The sequence below is a fragment of the Python bivittatus genome, unplaced genomic scaffold, assembly GCF_059951505.1.
Source record: "Python bivittatus isolate LINGU-HERP-01145 unplaced genomic scaffold, Pbiv_v1 ctg000020_np1212, whole genome shotgun sequence".
Taxonomy (NCBI): Eukaryota; Metazoa; Chordata; class Lepidosauria; order Squamata; family Pythonidae; genus Python; species Python bivittatus.
This window is the reverse complement of record NW_028277030.1, coordinates 38902786-38926693: the sequence shown is the minus strand read 5'-3', so window position 1 is coordinate 38926693 and position 23908 is coordinate 38902786. Positions and strand designations below refer to the sequence as shown.

The window sequence follows — 23908 nt, the reverse complement described above, 5'->3', positions numbered from 1 at the left end:
GTCCCCACAGCCTTGGTCCATCTTGCCTCTTATTGTCAGTATCAGCTGGAACTGGTCTCTCTGATTTTGCATGCAGTTATGCCATGGATTTGACCTGGAACTTTCAGCACACGGAGCATGTTCCCTGCCTCTGAGCTTCAACCCTTCCCTTGCAGTTAATGTTTTAACTTCTTTTTAACAGTTAAGTAGGTTTCGTTATGTCATTTAAGTGGTTTGTGGCACACCGGCTGTTGATTGTCCAGATTTGTTGTTCTAAACAATGAGTTAAGCTCGTCTTAACTCTCCTTTTGTTGTAAGATTCTGTCCAGAACAAAGATAATTGTTGGCAGGATAAGAGGATATTACTAGAAGGCTATCCGGTTTGGCCTGCAAAAACCCAAAGAGCTATTAAATGGCAGCAAAGATATTTCTTTATCTCTTTGCTGCCATCTACTGGCCAACAGAATCTTTGCAGCCCAGAATCTAGTAACCAGACATTGCCAAGCATGAATCACTGTCCTGTTTCAGGAATATGATAATAAATTGTGCTTGAAATGTGTGTCTGTGTGTGTGTGCGGAAAATGGGAGGTCATTCTGGTTGAAATCCTCCAGTTCATTCACTGGAGTTCATATTTAGCATAGCATAGAACCAGGCTCGTTAAAGTTACCTAGAGACAGATATTTAAAGTCCAAAAAGACAAAGTTCATTAAATAAATTACATGTTCCTTATCAAGCAGGGTGAATGAATGAGCCTAAGTTTTCCGTTTAGTTTTCCATCTAGGAGAAAGAGCACAGGAGAGGAGAGGGAGCCTCTTGCTTATTGTCTCTACTCTAAATGACCTAGCGGTCTACAAAGTATAACAAAGTTTTCAAACTGTGTTCCACAGACTCTTTAAGGTTCCATAAGAATTTGATGGAGTTCCATAAGAGACAAGGGGGGGGGGGGAAAGCACTTGAATGCAGCCAATTTTCTATCACTAGAGTTTTGCCTCTTGATCAGAAGTTCCATGATTTAAAAAAAAAAAATTACAAGTTTTGCACCCTGGAGTTTGAAAATCCCTGGAGTTAGAAAATACAGAAAGCCGATGCTTCTGGAGTTGCATTAACTCTAACACTTTTTCTCTACTGTTACATCTAGAGTAGTGTCTGAAAAGTATACCATTATTCCTTGTCAATACACAGTCATTTTTAATTAGACTTTCTATTACATCAATAGAGCTGGTTCATTCAGAACGGAGTGAACGCATGTCATTAATCCAAAAGAGTACTGTAAAAGAGTTTATGCTCCATATGTCGACAATTTTTCACAAAATAATAGAATCTAAATGTTTGGCTATATAATTCATAATCAAATTCACATACTTAAACCATATTATTCTTCCCAAAGCTATATTAAGGATATGGATAATGTATGGATACTAATTTAAAGTGGGATGAAATTTGGGAAGCCCATATTATATGTGTAGACATCTCCTCCATAATTTCACACTTCCAACCCTAACCCTGACACTCAACCTTTTTTTAAACATCCTATCAGGTGTCCAGTAAACATAGAAAATCATTTGTGAAATTAATCTCAACTTATGATCATAAGTAATATACTTATTATTTTTTAAAACCCTTAAGCACTGAATTTTTTTTTACTATGGAGTATTCCAACTCTTTATTCCAAAATTCTTGCAAATAACTAATACTTATCCTCATCACATTTTTTTTCTCTTTCTTTCTCTTTATCTGTCATCTGTCTGTCAAAAAAAATTCCATAGATTTGGAATCATTTATAACACATCTTTGTCAATGGTAACTTAAGTCTTTTAGATGCTGCTAAAGTCTGGACCAAAATATTCTGCCATACCACAGTTTTAGATCATCAAAATTTTTCTTGCAATATTTCAAATAATTTAAAAACTTGATTAGCTGATTTAAAGTATTCATACTTTTATTAATATATTATTAGAGGAAAGCATTTGTGAGAATAAATGGAATGCTTAGTGAGTTATTTAACACTAAGCAGTTATCTGATGTCCCCTTGGTTGTTTAACTTATTTATGGATAAATATATAAGGCATGCTTGTGGGGACTTTAGAGGTGTGTTTGTTGGGGTAAATGCACATATAATTTTGTATGCAGACATTGTCCTGCTGTTGGCTGAGAATCTGAATTACTGCAGTAAATAGTCATTTGTATGATGAAATAAGTATGGATATGAAAATTAATGTATCAAAGATTAAATGGAATGAACAATTGCAGGTTATAACTAAATGGGCAAAAAACACAAAACACACAAAAAACGTAGAACAAGTAAATGAAAGTGTGTACCTTGATAGGATGTTTAATAAAAAATTGGAAAATTGAAGGAAAAATGTTAGGATGTTCAAATGCTGACAGAAAGGTAGTAGATAATATGTGATTTGTTACAAGAAATGAATGCTTGACAAAATAAGCAAAAATGTTTGTGTGTACTATAAGTGAATGTACTTACTCACTTTGATATATGTAAGTAAGAACTGAATATGTCAAGAGAAATATAAAAGTAAGAATTGGGTTCCCACTGTGTGTGTGTGGTAAAACAAGAAGGCATATAGTCAAGAATGAATAGGTGAAGAATAAATATGGATTGAATTCAAGAGTGAGTGACACTGGGGTGTTTTGGTCATACTAAAATAATGGATAAGGGTCAAATCTTAAAACAAATGTATGACAGGAGAATGAATGGGTTGAGAGGAAGGGACAGACTGAGAAGGTCATGGTTGAATGGAATTGATGAGCTTTTCCAAAAGATAGACGTGAGAAGACAAAAGATCAAACATCAGTGGATGAAGCAATATGTGATCAGGATTGGAACCAACCATGGTTTGCAAGCATAGAAAAGTATGGAGAGATATCATCAATGGTAATTGTGCAAACAAGGTTTAGCTATATAACCTTCTATTTTTTCTTATCTCACTCCTTAGTTTCATTTGCCTACTATTGTTTATTCCTTTTCTGCACCTGGCATAGAATAGCCCATTCTGAAAGGGAATTGTGTAATGTATGTATGCATAGATGCCCATTTTTCACAGCAGTAACAAAGAGGAAACAGACAATTTTGCCCGGTATAGCTATGATTCTATCACTTAAAATTTTCAGCTATGTTTAACATGATGGTTTTTGCTGCCATCTAGTGCACTTGGGTATAAATAAGCATTACTATGGGAATCCAATCTGATAATGTTTGGAAAAGAGGCCAGAAAAGAGAGATTGGATTGAATTTATAGATAGATAAGAAACAGAATTCTGGTTCACAGGATACACAGGATGACATCATTTTTTTTTCTGCCTGTACTGTAGTTAGATAATCAAATGTTCTCTCTCTCTCTCTCTCTCTCTCTCTCTCTCTCTCTCTATATATATATATATATATATATATATTTGTAACATTAAATTTTATGAAAGAAATTATGAAAAATTACAATTACAGGTAATGCTGCTCTACATCATGGACCATATTGAGATACCTTCTTTTGTTTGTTGCTTAAATGAAATATCTTCTTATAATATGGAATTCCTGGGAGATGATTCTGCACTCTTGGATTGACCACTGCTATTATGGATGCTATTGGTCCAGCAGGACTTTTTTTCCCTTTTCCCATTCATTGTCTTGTTTCCCCACCATCACTAACACCAAAAGGAGGGAAAATCAAAAGCATTGTGCCATGCCCATACCCAAAAGCATTTGGGAGAACAAGAGGACTTCCAATATTCTAAGATTTTCTTGATCCACTTGACTTGTGCTCAGTGCCCCCAGCATTCCCCTGGTAATCGAAAATGCAACTGTGTGCCAGGAGATTTTTCAGGATCATAAGTGACAAGGCTGGAGAACAACATTTTTGCAGCATCCTACTGAGTGATTGTGGAATTGCAGCTTTACTTGGAAATAAGTTTCCTTTAAAACAGAACTTACTCCTGAACAAATATATCCTTCCTATGAATAAATACGCATCAGTAACATTTTTATTTATTTTCTTCATAATTCATCTTCATTTTTCAAAAATTAGGCAGCTCTCCAGGTACCAATGCTCATTTAAATAATATACAGTAAGCATGTGCATCTTTATTCAAAAGTCAATCCCTGCTGGTTAAGTAAGGCTTAACCTTAGGTAAGCATGCATACAATTGCATCCTGAAATAATTGCCAGCATTTGTTTTTAGATTACAGGATAATTTTCTGTTTCTTAAATGCCATGTACGGTCCAGTGGGTATGGATTTATAGTGGACTCTACACACCTTGTATTTTTAGTTGTAATCTTCCAATCTGTGACATTTATACCTAAAATTTAAAGGGGAACATGGAAAGAAGTGCTTGGATTCACCAGTCTTTCCCAGAGGCCTGGGTCAGGAAGCAAGCATTACCAACTCCATGCTATCAGCGGCAAAACAGCATTTCAGATCTGTAGTAGGGCATATGGCTCATCCCAGAGGTGGCACGCATTTCATGTTTCAGCAAGTGTGCTGCAAATGGGGAAGGGGGGAATGTAAAAAAACATGATGAAGCAGGATCATTATTGTTGCTGATGGAATGAATAAGCTAAAAGCACAAACCTTTACAGTACTGCAATACTGCTTGGAGCTGTTCAAGAAGATGACCTTGCAAAATCATCTCTAAGCCTTCTTCTTTCCTATTTTTTTGGAAGGCCATTAAAACATGGTTATTCCATCAGGCTTTGAGGGCTGGAAAGCTGTGATCTTTTTCCATCTGGTAATGGGAGGATTGCTGTTGTTACATTATATCAGTGACTGTTCCTAGTGCTATAATATAAGTTGTATAATACTATTGTTTAGTTTGCATTTCATTATATTGGTTTTTTTTTTTAACCCAACTTACAGAATTTGGATGTACACCGTTCAGTTGCTCACAACTGGAATAGCATATAAGCCCAAGTAAATAAACAAGTGAAAGTGCAGCTGTGTTGCTGGCTGAAGCAGGCTGCCGAATACCAAATAATGAATGAACGAGAGGCACCAAAATAAAAGCAATTAACAAAGTTATATTGACTCATTCTGAATACTTACATGGCAAAGTTCCCTTTGTAATCTGCTGTGGTGGTCATGGGGAACATCAGGAGGGATAAGCCATGGTGTAACCACCCAAAAAGGGCTGCCTTCATTGGACAAGTATTAAAGCCCTTCAACCTCTTCCCTCCCCACTTTTCTGGGGTTGCTTAGATTGCTTTTGGGAAAATAAATGCGGAAATAGCTGCATAGTTTAGGCATCAGCAAAGGAAGTTTCCATATTAGCAAGGGATCAGTTGCTTAGGCCAAAATGGGAAATAATTAGTTAATTGGTGTTGGAGCAGGAATCTCCTTATCATTAGGCAATGCAAAGAGAATACCTGTGGCTTCATAGACAAAACAAGGAAGAGACTAGTTTGACTAAGCAAGTCTTAGTATGTTAATTAAAGGTACAGTTCATTCACAGTACAAGCTGCTCTAACAGAATGCCTGTAAAGACTTGATGAGGCATTGACAGTCTGCTGGAAGCTAGGATGAGGTTAAGTCATAGAAAAGTAGAAAGGGCAAGAGAGGGCTTTGTGTGCAATGGGAAGGCATCTTGAACTAGGTCTGAAAAGGAGACCAAAAGGTGACTTTGTTTTTCAGAATTTCTGTATGGATTCTTTGAGACATCAGATGAGGAATAGGAAACTATTGTAGTATAAATCCTGGGACAATCCTCCCACCACCCTTGTTAAGCCCAATCTGAATATACAGTATGCATAACTAATCTGATACTTCCAACCAACACATATTCCCTTGCCTCTTTTTGTATGGTATTGAAAACCTTTGCTTGGATGTCATATAAGCATGTAATACTAGTATTATATTGCCTTAATAGAGAACTGTTAGAATAATATAATAAAAAGAAAAATAAATCAGACAGTTTACCATACACTAGTATTATAATGTTAAGATCCTATGGATTATTATGTTATATATAATTTCTTAGGTGCATTACTCCATTATTTCAAAATGTATATTGTCTAAAATGATTTCCATAAAGCCATTGAGGGAGGGAGGGAGGAAGGAAGGAAGGAAGGAAGGAAGGAAGGAAGGAAGGAAGGAAGGAAGGAAGGAAGGAAGGAAGGAAGGAAGGACATTACTGTAAATGTACAATGGCTTATTGTAGAATAGCCCATTGAGATTTCTTTAAATAAAAGGAGCTGAAATGCAAGTGCTAGACTCGAAGTATAGTTTTGATTTACTGTATTAGTGTGAGAGCTTTATTTTATCCTTATGGCTCCAGCATTTACATTAGAGGCAGTTGCCAGAATCATAAACATTACAGATTCTCATAAAACAATTCTGAAACCTGATGGATGAAGCCACTTGTCTGGGCTACCTAGAACTTTAATATTTGCTTTATCTAGTAATAGCAAACCTTGAAGTAGCTCTTACATTCCTATAACAGACAGCAGCCACTAGATCTTTATAATATACAACCTGCAGGCTTAAACTTCCTACTATGTTCTGTGAATACATTTTAAGAAGCAATTTGCAGGTTTCAGTCCATAGTATAGCAAATATTTAATACATTGTGCATTCTGGGAGGCTTCAATTACCTGCATTAAAAAGGAAATCTCCAGGTTCCTTTCTTGATTTGCCGGAGACTTTTCTGCAAGCATCCCCCAGGTGGGGAAGTGTTTAAAGGGGACCAGCTACAGGTAATGTATAGATCAATTACATGGATTCCTCCTACTTACCACAAAATTGGTCCCTGAATATAAAAAGCAGCAATTTGTTCAGAAAATACACAAAATGTCTGTTGCCTTTATGCAAAGGATATTTAAAGATATTTTCCCAGCTACATGTGAGCTTCTCACAAAGGTTAGGAGAGTAGGGGACAAATTGGGGGGCCAGGTCCCTTTGTGGTCTATTAACCCTTTGCCACCTATGATCAGCCCCCACATTTTAGTGACATAGTTGCTGAAAGACTATTTCTTACCACTTAGAGGTAAAAACATACTTTACATGTATTTTGAAAAGAAAAGAAAACTCAGGAAACACTGGAAAAAATGGAAAGACAATTTTGCACCTCTGCAGCTTGTGCAGCTTCCCCAAAAAGTCAAGTTTGGTTTTGGGTCACAAAAGATAGCCCACCCTTGAGTTAAAGTACTATTTAATGTTCTTCACTGATTAAGCCCTCCACACAAACAGTTTTGATGGGATGCAGGTCCTTATTTAGGCCATTTTAATCCTGGATAGTAGAGTATTTATTGTTCCAAAGAAAAGTTTTGTCAATGATGCCCCTTGGACCACATTGTTGACATTCAGCCAAAAGTACATTGTCTTTGTGCTATGTTTATCTTATCTAGCTCAAACTTTGAAGGAGTTAAGGATGTTCTTATTTTCATTTTACAGATATGGAACTGATATGGTGAGAAAACAAAGAATTTCTTGAATTAATAAGAAGAGTACTGTTTTGTTAGTCTCATAACCATTAATCAACCTAGCTTGGTCTTCTTGCCTCAGATTTATCTTTCATTAAATAAAACCAAATCTGCTTCTACATTTCCTTTTCTCTTTGCAGAAGAAAAACCTTTAAAATGATAAAAGCCTTCACTATTATATATTATATTTCACTATTCTAATTCTTTCACTATTCTCACTTTCCTTTGTTTCTCAGGAATTTACTTTCTTTATCATTCCTCCCCTTTCCCACCTTCTTTCTTTAGGCCTGCTATGCCATTTTTTTCCATTCACATTCACAAGCTTAAGGGCCATGCTCAAAGGAAAAGAGTTAGCATGCCTGCTTATAAGCCAGCTAGCATCACAAAATAAACCATATTCTTGAAATTGTAGAAGACAATGGTGGAGTCTAAAAGGACACCTGCAACTTATCAATACGTATATTGAGATGCAGTGCATCATCTGTGCTTCATTATGGGAGAAGGGGGACAACACAATCCATTTCAGATGGCGAAAAGCTTGAGCAACCATTGTGTGCTATTAGAAATGCCGTGGCTATGTTTACTGAATTTTGAAATATTAAAAATAATTGCCTGCCTTTGGCAAAACCAGCTGATTATAAAGATGGTTCCAAAAAAGGATGACAATGCTCTGGAATCTTTACCCATGTCATTTTTAATGCTTCACCCATGTCAGTTTCAATGCTCACACAAAGAACACAGAAAAAATCTTGGCGTTATTAGATGTATGAAAGGGATACATGTGCAATTTTCTAAGATAAACTTACTGTTTCTGTTTTAAGTTAGTATGCAACTCTGTAGCATTCCAACTACAAAGACTTCATTTGAGAATGGCATACCACTGGGTATGTTTCTGACCATAGCTAGCCTTTTTGTGCTACTGTATAACAATTCACGTCGCAGTAATTAGAGTGTAGTTGCTCCTGAACTTTTTGTTCCACTCAGATAATCTGGAACATTAAGGATCTCTTGGTGCCTTCATGTAGCTCTTCTTCCCTATTACTGTTATTTCCTCTTAAGATTTCATTTTTAAAATGTGAGATGCAACAGTGCAAATAAGTTTCTTTAAAAATAGACATAGATCTACCCAAGAATATAATATACAATGCAACTTAACTACAGAAAAAATTCTGATGAATCACCCATTGATTAAGGATAGGAAATGGAGGACGGCTACAGATTACCTGCCCACAATGGCTTTCATCCAGCCACAGTAAAAAAAATGAAAATTTAGCAATGCCATGTAGTCAGTGTATACCTAAGTCAACTTTGCCAAAAGAAAATGAGGCAGAAGGAAGAGACTACCACACTGGTCCTACACATTTTGCCCATTGCAACCAGGATATATTACAATATTGCAGAATCAGTGCTCACCAAAATTGCTATTGTGTGAGAAGTATAACTATTTTGTTTTGTTGTAGAAAAAGTTGCCATATACATGGTCTGGGGAAATATCAGGAAGACCATGGTTTGTGACAGTATCATGTGATGTGTGAATGTGTGCACTGACTAAGAGAGTTCTGAGGTGGGTAGAACAACCTGAAAAATGTTCATCTGTAGGAAGGCCTCCATTCCCCCCTCCCCGCCCCCCATATGTATCTGCTAAAAAGAGAAGCAGTTTGGTGTAGAGGGTAAGGAATCAGGCTAGAAACCAGGAGGCCATGAATTCCAGTTCCGCCTTAGGCACAAAGCCAGCTGGGTGACCTTGGGCCACTCACTCTCCCCCAGCCCTAGGAAGGAGGCCAGGGCAAACCACTTCCGAAATCTTGCCAAGAAAACTGCAGAGACTTGTTCAGGCAGTTGCCAGGAGCCCACACTGACTTGAAGGCAAACACACACACACACACACACACACAAACCCTGCTAAAAATAAAATCTACACCTTTCTCTCCAACTACTGAAAAATATTATTGAAATCATATGAAATAACAAAAATACCTTTTTATTAGAAATAATTATTATAGGAACTTGCTAATGAATGAATAGCAGTTTAAAGTGTTAATTTGAGCCTTCTTCCTAATAATTTAAATTTGATTTAAATTTTGATTTAAATAAAGCCTGTTTTTAAGGAAATGTTTGTTACATTGTTAAGTTATATAATCCTTCAGCTAGAAATGGGATTTCATCACCACCCTAGATTTACAAGCTTGAGAAGAATTACCTGCTTTTTCAAAGCTTGGGGATAAATATCATGCATAGATCCATATAACTATAACATTTGTTCATTGAACAAGAAAAAAATATAGGTTGGAACACAATGTGGTTTTCATATCCTTACCAAATTATACTGCCTTTTACTGAAGGAAGAACAAAATAGTATTCATCATAAATTTTACCTAACTAAAATGAGCCAGGTATAATTTGTACTGAAAACTAAGATAACACACAAGGCTAAGCTTCTCTGGCTTTGGTGTCTGGCTTGTTTATCTTCCACCTTTGCTATTTGGGAAAGTAATGGCAGATATTTATCTCAGGGGATAATACTGTTCACTGACTTGAAAGCAGCAGCAATTTACACCTCCATTTCTCACACTGAATGTGAAGCTCTGATTTGCTATTGATGCTTAAAAGAGAAGGCAGCAGGAAGACTCTTAGATGTGTATCATCTTAATCAGCTGCTAATGGATATGAATAAGTGGATTCCTGGGGAGAACATCATAACATACGGCAATGCTGTCTACAAATAAACCCAAGCAGAAGCCCTTGTTTGATTTTTTTTTTTAGTTGGCAGTAAAAGAAATGGTACTTACCATCCAAAAATTAATGTACAGAAGACAAAAGGACAACTAAACATGGCACTATAAGGAGACCCCTACCAAACCAAACTGAAAGGTCCAGGTATTGAACAATATAAGCATCATGAAAATGCCCTTTTTGTGCCATTTAAACAATGTCAGTCTTCACATCCTGTTCCCCTGACCCCAGATGATGATTGTACATTGTGTCAACCATGATCTTTCACATGCTGTTGATGTCCATGCCCACCAGGTCTACGATACCAAACTTCCATATTAATAAATTATCCAATAAGAATCAACAGTCTAGACTTAATGCTAATGAAAATCTTTAGGACCAAATTTTAATCTTCCATCTTTCATGTTATACAGAGAGGATCTCAATCTCTGTTAGTGTGTATAAAAAAGCTACTGTATAATTATCATTTGGAACTCCCGTCCCCTCCTTGTCTGCATGTATAGTGAGTATATATATATATATATATATATATATATATATATATATATGTCTACTGAGTTGTAGACCCCCCTAAAAAAGTCTTGTGCAGTTTATGATATTTTCTTCATGAGGTTCAGTAGCATGGAAGGGTTTGAACTACCTGAGCTTTCTACCTTATAAGTAGGAGCAGCTGGTACAAAAGATGAAAGTATATTAAGGGGAAAAGATAGAGAATTTCTGACTCCTTTAGTCCAGCAGCTGTCATTTCAAACATTGTTGACTCTTGCCTGTAAGTTGCATGGCTTAATGTCCCTTAAGCCCACAAGCATAAGGTATGAAGGCTGTACAATTCCCACCTGCTGCCACCCAACAGCAGACATTTGATACTCTGTTTCTTTATTACCTTTATATCCCATCTCTATTTGAGAAGGTCAAGACATCTTACATAGTTCTCCATCCTCCCCCACTTTATCCGCACAGTAGTAAGCCTGTACAATAAATCTGACCAAGAGATCATAGCAGGACAAACTGCCCAGGGTGCTTCATAGCTGGGTGAAGACTAGCATCTGGGCATTTCATCAGTCATAGTCTTAAAGCTCAACCTGTACCCAAGAAGATTTCCTGGTAAACAACCTGAAGGCCTTGGGTGTTGTTTCAGTATAGGTGGACCTGAACAATGTAGGTAGGGAAGCAGATAGGATGGTTTTAAAAAGTTGCACAAGGAAACTATACAGCATAGAATAGGAAAAGTTTAATATTTAGCTCATACAATAATATAATTTGTTGGGCATACATTTCAACAAAGGTGGGAGTTTTACCTACCCATTTCAATCTGACTCTTGCAAATTGGTGGTTAAACTTTTTGCTAAATACTAAGTGGAACACTCTGATGTCTTTCACAATCTGCAGGCAGGAACCAGAACCATCTAATCAGGGTCCTGGCAAAACATAGAGCACCTCTCCCCTCTGCCTTCAGATGCCATGCTTAGAAGGAAAAAAAGACAGCAGAACAAACCCTCCAGAGGTGCCTGATGATGTCTGCCCAGGAATTAAGCATGAGAAGTGGTATTGTACCCGCCACTTGAAAGACACACATCGTCCATTCAGGAAGACACCCCTGAGCATGTGGATCCTACCACTACTCAGCTTGCCCTGCTCCTTACCTATTCCGAAACTGGTTATAATTTAGGTATAACATACCTATACATAACATACCTTCTTTAGCATCCACAATTGGAACCAGCAACTCGGTCATTAAGCAAAATGGTCCCTAAGTAAAACCATGACTTAGGTTCTTACTTCAGCTTTCCTTTGCTTTCCTTTGCTTTCCCTGCTTTCCTGTGAAGGTCGTAAATGTGAGGATTGGTCCCAAGGTTACTTTTTCATCACCGTCGTAAATGTGAATGGTTGCTCACTACCTGTACAAAGCTAAGATCAACTTTATTGCTCCATGAGGTTTTATGGCTTCCTGTGTTGTAGGCAGTTTAATGCAATGTTCCTTTACCTGATTTACCCCTTTCCACACATGTAGTCTTGTTTTTATGCAAACAACAGTTTCTTTGAATGGCTGCCAATAGAAGCTGAAGGGATAAATTGTGGAATTAAAAAACTTCTTCGCATCTGCAATGATAAAGCTGCAAGCATCTGTTCGGAATGCAATGCAGGATATTAATTGTTTCCACTTACAAAAAGCTATCAGAGCATATTATCAGCTTCTAGGGAGGAAATCAAATTGATAAAGTCTGGTAAACAACTTTTTTCCCCATCATATCTGTCCTTAGATATTTAGCAAGCAAATATACCCCCTTCCCTAGAAATTTCACGAATGCACTTATAAACAATGTGGAAATATCCACAAGCACAAGTGTATACCATAGACTAGCCTCATCAGGTTAAAATGAAGCCTGACTTTAACGAGGAAAAGATAATGGGCAACTTCTAGATCAATGCGATTCTGTGCTTTTATTATACTTAATCAGTTAATTTAGGATAAAAGCAAATGCAAGTATTTTTAGAACTTAAGGTGGTATGAGAAAGAAGGACAAAGCATTCCTTAGCATTCCATACCAAGCATTCCATTCTTAGTGTTTTCACTAAGCATATTAGCATATGTAAAGCACTCTTACTCCAACCATTAGAGCAGTCATGTCCCCTGAAAGGCAGGGATAGCTGTGTCAAAGGCTGTTCCCAGTTGCCTGGGCACACACAGCGACTTCACTTCACTGGCTCTCCTTGCAAAATGTTATCTGTGTCTGCACACATGGATGATTGGGGAGGTCTCTGAAGCAGCCACTCCAGGTTTTCAAAGGACATGGCTGCTTTAATTCTTTGAGAACTGCTTTGCTCACGGTGATATGCTTTGCAAATCCACCTCTTTCAAATGCACTTACATAACCCTATGAAAAGATTATAATTGCCAGATAGACTTATCCCATTATCTAATACTGGCCATTTTTCCCCCTCTAGGGGGGTCTGTGCTTTTATTTATTTATTTAAAGGTTATCACTAGGACTGTAACTTTCTCAGCTGATATGGCTAGCAATGGCTTCTTCGGAATTCTGCTACCTTGATTCAATCTGTATTGTAACCATCCCTAAAAATTGGATGGCATCAAGCAAGGTGAACTTCAGAAGCTTTTTCACCAGTTCGGATGAGAGAAGAGGACACTGTATTAGGCACCCTAGGTAACCCCCTAAAGGCCTAATAAATCTCATTTGGTCCATTTAAGCTTGCCCTGCTTGGCAAAACAAAATGACCTTTTCAGTCAACGATAAAGGGCAGCTGTAGGGCAGGCTGTAAACCATTGTATCTAGACTACTATCTACAGTAGCTATGTTCATCTTTCTCCGCCTCCAGACTTTCAACATGACTCTCTTTGCATGTTTGATAAATATCACTTTTCAGTTTTGTGCATCTTCTGAAGCTTCTTTATAACCTGAACTATGTATCGCCATTGTCCACAAATATACATGGAGTGCTGAAATACCAGCAAACATTAAATGATCAGAGTGCATTGAAAAGTCCACAGAATAAGAAATGACTGTTAATAATAATAGTGCATAATAATGGTGTTGATAGTGATTGTTAATAATAAGAGCAGGATAATTTGTTCTGCTTTGCGCAGCAGCGTGAACCACTTAACACTTGGTAAACAGCTTTGGTTGCAGTGATACATGTAGTAAATTGTCACATATGGTCTCCTACTGCAGATTTCCCTGACACACAGAGATTTTTGCCCCTCACTTAATTTTTCTTGAGAAACACACCATAATAACTGTTGATGATGCTTTCTCTCCACGAATGTATATCTTCCATGTTTAGTTCTAACCTCCATCTTATCTTTGTATAACCCCCAAACTCCTTGTCTTTGTTTTTTATTCCATATCATTCAGCTCTCTCCTAATCACAGCCTTCCATTTGTTATTAAACTCTAGATTTCATATTCTGTTTTGCAGGGCGGGGGATTTTTTCCCCCTTATCTGCTTTCTTTTGCACATAGATTGCTGTCAGTATTACCTTTTGCAATGCCCCTTCTTCCATGATAACTGGGGACATTTACCAGTCGTCAGTCAACAGTTATTTCTGTTTTCTGGTTCTTGTTCCCATTCCTTCATATTTTGCTTATTTTGATCCTTCGTAAGCTATCCATTGTGTGAACTTCTTTTTAATCAGACAATTGCCTCTTCATCTGTTTTCTGTACCTTGTATTGCTGTGTTTGCTTAAGAAAGTATTATTAATACAAACATGAGAACAGTTCTTAGCAAAGGATTTTTCAAGCCCAGTCCAATTGATGAGGAGCTCAACATTAATTACACCTTCTCAGGAGCTTGTTATTTTGGTACTTTAATTTTTCCTTCTTTCGCTATGGAAATCACATACATCCCCATTCTTATTCTATACTTACAATAACCCAGGATAGTTTACACTGAATGGTAGTGTTTGGCACTCAGTCACTTTATAATCCTCATGCCCAGCAAGAGTTTGCATTCCCTCTGGTCAAAGCAAACTCCCATTCCCCCCCCCCCCCCCGCCGACTTTCCCATGATGGACAGAACTGTTTCAAATGCCCTTTTTGTTTTTATACATTTGAGGAGAATTGTTTGGATGAATAAGTATTCTGTAGTTTAGTATCAATACTTGACTTAATTGTGTTTTCTAGAGCCCCCTTGTTTTTCTTTAGTTATGCTTGATTTGTTTAGTTGTCATTTACTGCCAACCCAACCCAAATCCATTTAATATTCTAAGTAAGTTAGTAAATACCAAATTGTGTATGTTAAATACATCTGTTAAAAGTTCTTCTTTTTCTTTTAAGAATTTAAAAATTCAGAGGCCTTCTCAGCAATGGCCCCCATTTTATGGAACAGCCTCCCATCCCCTGCTGTACGATTGTGTAAAAACAGGCCAAAGCAGCATTATTCCAGCAGGAATTTGGTTCTTAGGTTAGGTGAATGGCACCTTATACGTACAAAGTTTTTTATTGTTGATTTCTATTATTTATATATGTTTTAATGCTTTTTTAAAAAAATTGTTGCATAGTAAGATTAGGGTAAACTGCAAATATTGTTTAATTAGTTAATTAAAATAGCTTTGTAAGCTCCTCATCTAATATCATCAGCCATTCAGTCATCTACCCTTTTTGCCAAATGCAGACAACACTATTGGTCTGTTTCTCAGAGTTGTTGTAAAGGTTACCAAGATTTAATCTTTCCAAGATGTGATGATTGCTTTCATACTTGTTCTTTTCTCTGAAACTGCCACCTTTTTGTTCAATCCGGAGGCTTCCAGGCCCAGAGCTACCAAGGAAAGGTCACTGTGCAACTGGGCCTCTTTTTTCTCTTTAATGGAAGAGATGAGCAGGAAGAAAACTCAGAAATTGAAGATTATATTGTTTGAGTCTCCCCCCCTCCCCTTTTCTTCTTTGGGAGAAGAAATTCTGAGAGAAAGGCAGGATATAGTACAATAAATGCCTCATCTGAAAGCATCTTTGGAATCTAGATAGCATCATTGACATAAATTGGAGCCCAGTATCTTCCTGTGTTTTCCCAGTATCTTCTGTATTTGTAGTATTAAATAAACACCTAAATAAATTCTACCATTTGTTTGTCTAGTAGTGACAAGGAAATGGATGGACAATTCTTTCTGGGAATAGAAATTGTCAGAAAAAAAATTAAGGGAGCCAATTTAAAGAATAGTTAAGGAATAGTGTATCACTAATTTGCCAGCCATGATCAACAGAAAACAATCAGAAGGAAAAAGCAGGAAAATATTAACTAATGTCAAATTGAATCCTTGTTAAATGGGACTTATTTCTGAAAAAACATAAAAGAACTTGCCATATGGGAGGGCACTGCCAAATAATGTAGCATTACAAGTAGTCCTCAAGTTACAATAGTAATTGGGACCAGAATTTCCATCACTAAGTGATGCAGTTGTAAAGTGTGACATCACATGACTGCATCAATTAGCAAATCTCACCAGTCATTAGGCGAGGAACCACCCTGATCTGAGCCATTCCCAGCTTGGTCCCTCCCAGCCCAGATCCTGAGTAAGGTAAGGTGCTACCCCCTTTGCCTCCTCTTCAGCTCCCCCCACCTGCCTATCTCCCCTCCCCTCCCCACCCTTTGGGCAGCCCTGCACAGTGGCACTTTTCAATGAACTGTATGACTCTGCAAGGGTGCCCATTACCTCTGTGATGAGAAGAATGAAACCACCTAGATATCAAACTAATTGAAAATATAGGGTCTTTGGTGCCACACATCCATCAGCATTTCTTCTTTAGCAGCAATGCTGAATGTATAACAGGCTATTCACAGAGATGTATTATTGCAGTTGATAGTGCTCTCCTTTTCAACAACTGTCTGGAGCATTATTCAAGAGGAATCGTTCTAGAAGGCTTCCCAGCTGAGATTCTCTTTGCTTTGGACAGTGGGTGGGCTCCACTAACGAACTGTTAGGTGTCATGAGTGTCAAGAGGATTACTTATTTCTTTCTCTTTAATAAACATAGCTTCCTTGGTAAGAACTCTAGATGTTACTTACAATCTGGTTGTGCATTTCCTTTCATTGCTTAAGCAGTTAATTGTGTTGTTGCCACTGCTGCTGCTGTTTAACAGAGCATCCCATCCTATCTTACACCAGAGTGCTTTGACTTTGAAGCATTCAGTCAGACCCAAATTCCCTGCTGGCTGTAGTATGGCAAGATAAAAATGAGGACAAAGAGATGATCACAGCAATCAAGAAATGGGAAATTATTTAGACCAACAAACGGCTGGTCTACATTTTCCCTTGGGGAGCATGGCAGGAGGATGAGGGGAGCTAAGGATCCTTCTGCTCAGCCTCACCCATCCCACCCCATGTCCTCTTTGGGGGCGTTCCAAAGTTGGGAGTTTCTGAACCTTAACAACAGCCTTGGAGACTGGCAAGCAAATGAGAGTGGAAATCCAGTCCATGAGGGAGGAACCAAATCTGTGGCCTGTGGGATAAGGTCCATGGGATTGCAAAAACCATTTCCATAGTTTCTCTTTGTTATGCTCACTATTACTATCATAATGGTGAAAAATTGATGGGAATTGATGTTTTAGAAGTTGAGTAGATTAAAGGACAATACAGGTGCTTGAATCTAATATATTCACCCTTCCTTTTCCTAAAACAAAGAGCAGGAGATTGCACCATCAAACATTTGTGCATCTTTCAGTTAAAGCAAGATCAGACTACGATTTGTGAATCCAGTCAGCTCAGTATTCATGGAACCCCTTGCTTTGGAAGACAGAAAGTTATTCATCTTAATAATTTTGTTTCCAAGAGACTTACTATATGAAAACCATGTTGGTGCATGAACCACATGTTCATAATAAGGCAATCTTTTTCTTACCTCCAACCAAAATGGTACAGAACAGTGTGCAAACTGGTTTCTCCTAAACTCTTCATTAGCAAACTACTGCTAAAAGCAGGGGATGGGTAAGAAGTAATCCAGTTATCAAACGTTATTTTAGAATCATTAATAACTGTTTTATTTTAAGATAGAAATATCCCATTTGCCTCATTCATGCTTTTGAAAGCTCGAAAGCAGAACAGTAATGTTTGGCATTGCACTGAAGCAACACCACAAATAATCTGAGGACCTCTGAACATTATGCACACAGAGTAACAAATGGCAAGAGACGCTAGCAAATGCTTAAAAAGAGCTTTGAAATGTTACACTTACTCATAAAATATAGAACAGCAACATTCTTAGAGCAAAGCACCCAAACTTAAAAAGAATCATATGCAAAGAAATTGTCTGACTGAAAATCACTTTGTGCATTAGTGGATTTGAGGGGGAAAGATGACTGCTGTTCCTTTCTTTCCTAGGAAATACCTGTGTGTGTTTATTATATTACTAATTACTAATACTATTATATATTTCTGTATATTGTTGTATATATACATATATTTCTTTCAATCTAATAGTGATACAGAGAACTGGTTCTGTGAATGCCCTCCTATCTACTCTGGAAAATTATGTCAGTTTTCAAATTGTGAGGAGAATCCATGTGGGAATGGAGCAACCTGTTTTCCTAAATCCAGCCAGGACATTGTATGCCTCTGTCCATATGGAAGAACCGGAATACTTTGTAATGATGGTAAGAACAATTGTGAATCCTAAGTCAGTGCCCTATTTTTTTTTATTTTTTTTTTAGGAAACTGCAAATGATGAAATTATCACTTTACAGCAATTTCAATGGTAGAACATTAAGCCATATGATCTGGATGTATCCTATTATACTCCTGTTTGCAACTGTAGTCATCAATATTGCTAATAATGGTGTGTACAAAACTCCAGAATGTTTTGTTCACTCTCCAGGATGTGCCAAATCTCCTCTGGACCATGCCATTATGGTGGCAGTTAGACAATTTCCAGAAGTAAATCCTCTGAATTGAATATGATCCAAATGTTTCATCTGGAACGTGTCTGGGATACTTCAGTTTGTTTCCAGCTTGGATTATTTACTTTGGGAAACAACCAAACTACCCCTGGAATGGCATTGTCCATAAGAGTTTCCACATGGTCCAGTGGAGGAACAGAACGTTCTGGAGTTCCCTGGAATATTTCATTTTCAAATATATGTGAGTGGGTGTATACATTTTTTTTGTTAATTAGTTTAGTATTACACACACACACTAGGCTGTGTAAACCTTCAAATAGGTGTTTCATAATTTATGGGAATACAAAGCACATCTCTTCAAATAATTAAAGTAGCCATGTCTTTTACAAGGTTTATGCAGATACTTTGGAAGCTGCTCCTGGTTGTCTCTACATGTATGTGTATGCACAACCACATTGCTTCTCTGGGAAGAAGGAGACACAAAGTGAGCATGCATGCACATAGATGAGGTGGCTGCCAGGAGCAGCTTTCAAAGCAGCTGCACAAACTTTGTAAAAGATATGGCCATTTTTATAATTTGAAGAGAGAAACTTTGTTCCTGTTCCTGCACATTGCCAGACACATTGGGAAATATCAGACCACTTGATCCTGAATGTTTTCAGCTGCTGTTTCAACCTATCCTATTAGGTTTGATAGGAGGGTGCACTCCAGGTCCCCTCCCTTAAATGTTGCCACCTGATGGGACTCAGAGGCACACCTTCTCAGTGGCTGCCCCAGCCCTTTGGAACAGCCTCCCACCAGAGATTAGAGGGATCCCTACCCTTTTAGCCTTCCAGAGGGCTGTGAAGACCTGGCTCTTCCCCCAAGCATTGGGCTAGGATGGGGGTTGAGCTGCGAGGACATATAGTCTAGCGCTTGTGGGGAAGGGTACTTTTCTTTTTAACCATGTTTTTATGGATTGTTGTGAGCCACCTAGAGTCATTATATGAGATAGGCAGCCGTATAAATTCTGTAAATAAATAAAGAAGTAAATATGCAGCAGTGTCCAAAAAGACTGAGGGAGAACTATAAGAAATGAACTTTTCCATCTTTCCCTATGTTCTTGGACATTGCTCTGGTCCCCTGTAACTCTTGTAATGTTCTTGCTTTCTCTCATCCTCAATACAAGCTATCTTACAGTATTCCCAGCCAGACAGTTCACTGTGCTACCAGTAAAAAATCACTGAGCAGCCAGTTTGACTTGTCCTCCTTAACAGATTTTCTGTGAAAAGGTGAGGAAAATAAAAAGGTAGGAAAACATCAGTGGAATCTAAGACAAACATGTTGAGGTTTGAGCCCCGTAAGATGTTGTGAATCAATGAATAGGGTAGGATAATTGCTCCAGAAAAGCTGCAGTTGGAAACTTCCATAAATTACAATTCCCTGTTGTAAGCAGGGATATTTGCAGTGGAAAAATCTGGAAAATCATTAGATGACAGCAAAGATGTATTTCATTGTTATCATCATCTGGTCATCTAGGATTTTGTAGGCAAGATATGGTTGACATACCCTGTTATATTGGAAATGGGAAGTGCTGTTTAATATTTACTAATCAGAAGCATGGAAACTGTAGTACAAAAAGAATAAGGAGGCCTCAGGGGATCCCAATTCTCATTCCCAGCTGCTGTGGTTTAACAAGGGAGGAAATGCACGTTTGATGTAAGTCATTACTGCTGGTTTTCTGCAAACAAATTTTGTTTTACTTACTTATTTATTTATTTATTTTTATTTTTAACAGCTATTAATATTACCTATCCTAGCTTCAGTGGGACCAATGCTTTTGGTTATACCTCATTCCTAGCATATTCAGCAATTCCAAACATCAGCCTGCACTATGAATTCCGCCTGAAATTTCAATTGGCAAACCACAGCTCATCACTACAAGACAATCTGATCTTTTTTACTGGTCAGAAGGGCCAAGGTAAGGATTTGGAATGCGTTTCCCTGTAGAAGCTGGGAAATTATGATGGAAGGCTTGTGTAATTATTAGTTGCCAATACCTGATCTTAGATGGCTATCCCGTCATGTGCAGTCAGGCTCAGAGCAAGGAGTTTCAAGTCTCCCTGAGTAATGATATGGGGGAATGACCTTGGGAGACAGGAGGGAGACCCGCAGACAGGACAACTGGTGCATAAAAGTTATCTCAGCCCACAGAAGGAGGGAGGGCATGGGACGTGTTTCAGAAGAGATCCACCCTAATTTTCTGGAGAGTAAAAGGGAAAGAAGGGGAGAAATACTTTCAGTCTGGCAAGATTCTGTTAATGTAACCTTACAATTACATAGATCTACTACTCCTGGTTGTACTTCTTGTCTGGACTACCTTGAAGGGCTAACACCCTGCCTCCCCAGTTCCCTTACTGCACTCAAGTCAGTTCCTCACTCTCCCTGTCAGGTATCACATATTTGTTATTAATATGAAGAAATGGCTCACTTAATGAATCATTGTGTTGCCACAGATCTTCTGTTGTGGGTTGTTGGGGATCTTGGGTGCCCTTGCATGTCTCAGAGCTCTTCCTTCAGCCTTTCTTGGATTGGCTTTATGTTTGCCTTTGCATTTTATCATCTTTTCCTTTTTCCAGGCTGTTTTTTTACCATTCCTTCTCTTATCACTTCAGTCAGTTACTCTCTCTGGCCAGTTATTATCTCCAGGGGGAGAAATTAGTTGTTAATGGCCAGAAACAAAACAAAAAATGGTAATAAAAATAAGTATAAATAAAAAACTCAGAGGAGCTCTGTGTAAAAGGTGCTGTCTCACCCCTGTCTTGGCTCCTCCCTGAAATATTTATATTCTCATTCTTATATGAGAATGAATAGAATGAACATTATTATAAGAACAATGAACAGAAATAAATATGCATTTATCTTTTCAGGCTTCTCAATTTAGTTATATTTTTATTGCACAGAAAATAATGTTTCCACTGAAATCCTGAACAATAATATACTGTCTGTCTATCTGCCTACCTATTTATTTACCTGCCTACTTAGCTATTTTTTCATGGACACAATCATGTGAAACCTCGAACAACATATCTGGAGCTATAGACTATACCAGAATACAGAATTTATCAGATTCCCCCTTCCAAAATCAAAAGGACCCCACAGAGAGGACAATCTGTCAACTCCATCTCCTTTTTGCCTCCTAGCCAACATCCACCAGTGTACTCTGAATTGCCAAAAGGATTCAGCAGGCAAGGCTGGCCAGGCTGAGGATCCAATGTCATTGGAACCCTCCAACCATCTTGCCATGCTACCATAGCTGAGTAAATCTAGACCTGGTTCAGATTTATTCCACTGTTTACTTTCAAATGCATTCTCTTTACTTACAATGCCCAGTTGTGTGGCAACATCTAGCTGAGCTTAGCTGATCTTCAAACACTAAGAAGGGTTTGGACCTGTTTAGCACTGATAGCAGGCAACCAGGGCTGTAAACTAGACTGGGAAATTAAAAAAAAAAAAAAATCCAGAAGAAGGCAGTAGAAACCCACTTTCATTCTCTTGTCAACAAATCTACATGGATGTATTCATAAAGTCATCAGAAACTGAGCTCAATTTGAAGGAGACTTTATCTTTTAGCTTTCTTTACTATGGGTGGGATTAATTTTTATTACCCAAAAGATCAAGGCAGAGCAGTGAGAGCTTCTCTTTCCTACTTCTGCTCCTGTCTGTTTCTGACTGGAAGAGTACTCAAGTCATGGTGCTCCACAATTAGAATACTACGTGTGATTCTACCAGTTTGTTTTTATCACTGTTTTTAAAAAAAGGGGGGGGGATCAGTTACCTGCCTCAAGTCATACAAAGTCTCAGCTGAGTCACACACTGCATTGCCTGCAGTTAGTCAGTCCTGAAGGAACGTGCTGCTCATTATTGTTTTATGATTGTGAGAATCATCCCTAACATTGGCTTTAAGAGGAAGTTCTGGCTCCTAAAGTTAAAACAGCAGCCCGTGGCTTTGAGAAGTATTTGTAAAATAGTTTGTGGGTCTAGGAATCTGATCATAAAGTAAAAGAAGAACATGAAAAGAACGAGGGGAAATTATTATTATTTTTTCTACTGCTACAATTAATACAGTTAAAGAGGTTAAGATATTGCCATAGAGGTTCCATAATTATGCTAAATTTTCTGCAGTATAGAACGTACACTGTAGGACAGAGACAACGCTGCCATTTTCCTCACTGAAAACGATGTTATATCCAAGCTACCAAGCAACTATTTAGTGAGTGTAGGTATGGCAATTTCTGCAAGGAGAAAGGCAACCTGGAGTATCACTCGGTCTTCGGCCTAACAAATAGCTGAGTGGAGAATAGGGTTGAGCGAGATGTTAACAGCAAGCCTTCCAGCTGCAGGAAGGCAATTCAAAAGCAGCTGCACCCCCATGGTGGCCACAGTCATTCTGAAGAGCCAGGAACTCGCCCAGAATTCTACAGTGCACATGATAGGCAAACGTTTGGGCTTAGAATTAATTTGCACTTCTGGTATCATCATGAGAAAGGAATTTTGTGGGTATTATGCAAAAGATAAAAGATTCTAGTTTTGGATGCTTGCCTGATTATGAGAAATACAGAAAAAGCTTTCTTTAGAAACATAGCCACCAGGTGGCATCAGAACATCAGCTGAAATAAGAAAAGTTTAGGAAGATAAATTTTCATTATGAGGCTGAGTTATTTATAACCTGATAAACAATTTATTTAAAAGTAATGTAATATTTAACATGGCCTAAGTCATACAGTTTTGCTTAGAATGGTAAAATTCTCTAATTCTCATACGAACTGGAAGCAAACTTCCAGGACCCTGTTTTGAAAATGGACATGCCTTGCCCAGAATATTGTATAGAAACACCTGTCAAGTTAGTGTTTAAAACAGCCTTGAAAACAAGAAATTGTTTTCCTAAATGAACAAATGGATAAAATTGGCAGATACAGTTGTAAATTTTAATCTTCCTCTGGATATTACTGATTACTGTTTTTAGTACCCCTGAAACTTAAGATTATTTTTTAAAGATTGGACAATATTGTGAGGAATTTGGTCTCTTCTCATTTTTATAATGTAAATGAGTTTTCCTTCTCAAATTTACCTTTGCCAGTTTAGAAGTTTCCATTTCAAAGACTGTTTTCTGATAAAAGATAAGCTCCACTACATTGACATTGACATTTTCTGGAAACAAAATCTTCCCAAAAGATAATGCAAATTCTTGGGTTTTTCAGTAATTAAGGTACCATATAGATCAGTGTTTCTCAACCTTGGCAACTTTAAGATGTGTGGACTTCAACTCCCAGAATTCCTTACCCAGCAAAGCTGGCTAGGGAATTCTGGGAGTTGAGGTCCACACATCTTAAAGTTGCCAAGGTTGAGAAACACTGGTATAGATGGTATAGTGAGGGAAATGGGA

The 23908-nt window shown here is 37.8% G+C and overlaps 1 protein-coding gene across 1 annotated transcript in view; it reads left to right on the top strand.

Annotated features, from left to right (window-relative positions):
- The window catches only part of EYS (EGF-like photoreceptor maintenance factor), a 507483-nt gene that overhangs the window by 460064 nt on the left and 23511 nt on the right, over positions 1-23908 (top strand). The window contains 2 exon segments of the mRNA XM_088150272.1: positions 18068-18240; positions 20261-20443. Coding sequence (XP_088006398.1) covers positions 18068-18240; positions 20261-20443 — 356 coding nt within the window.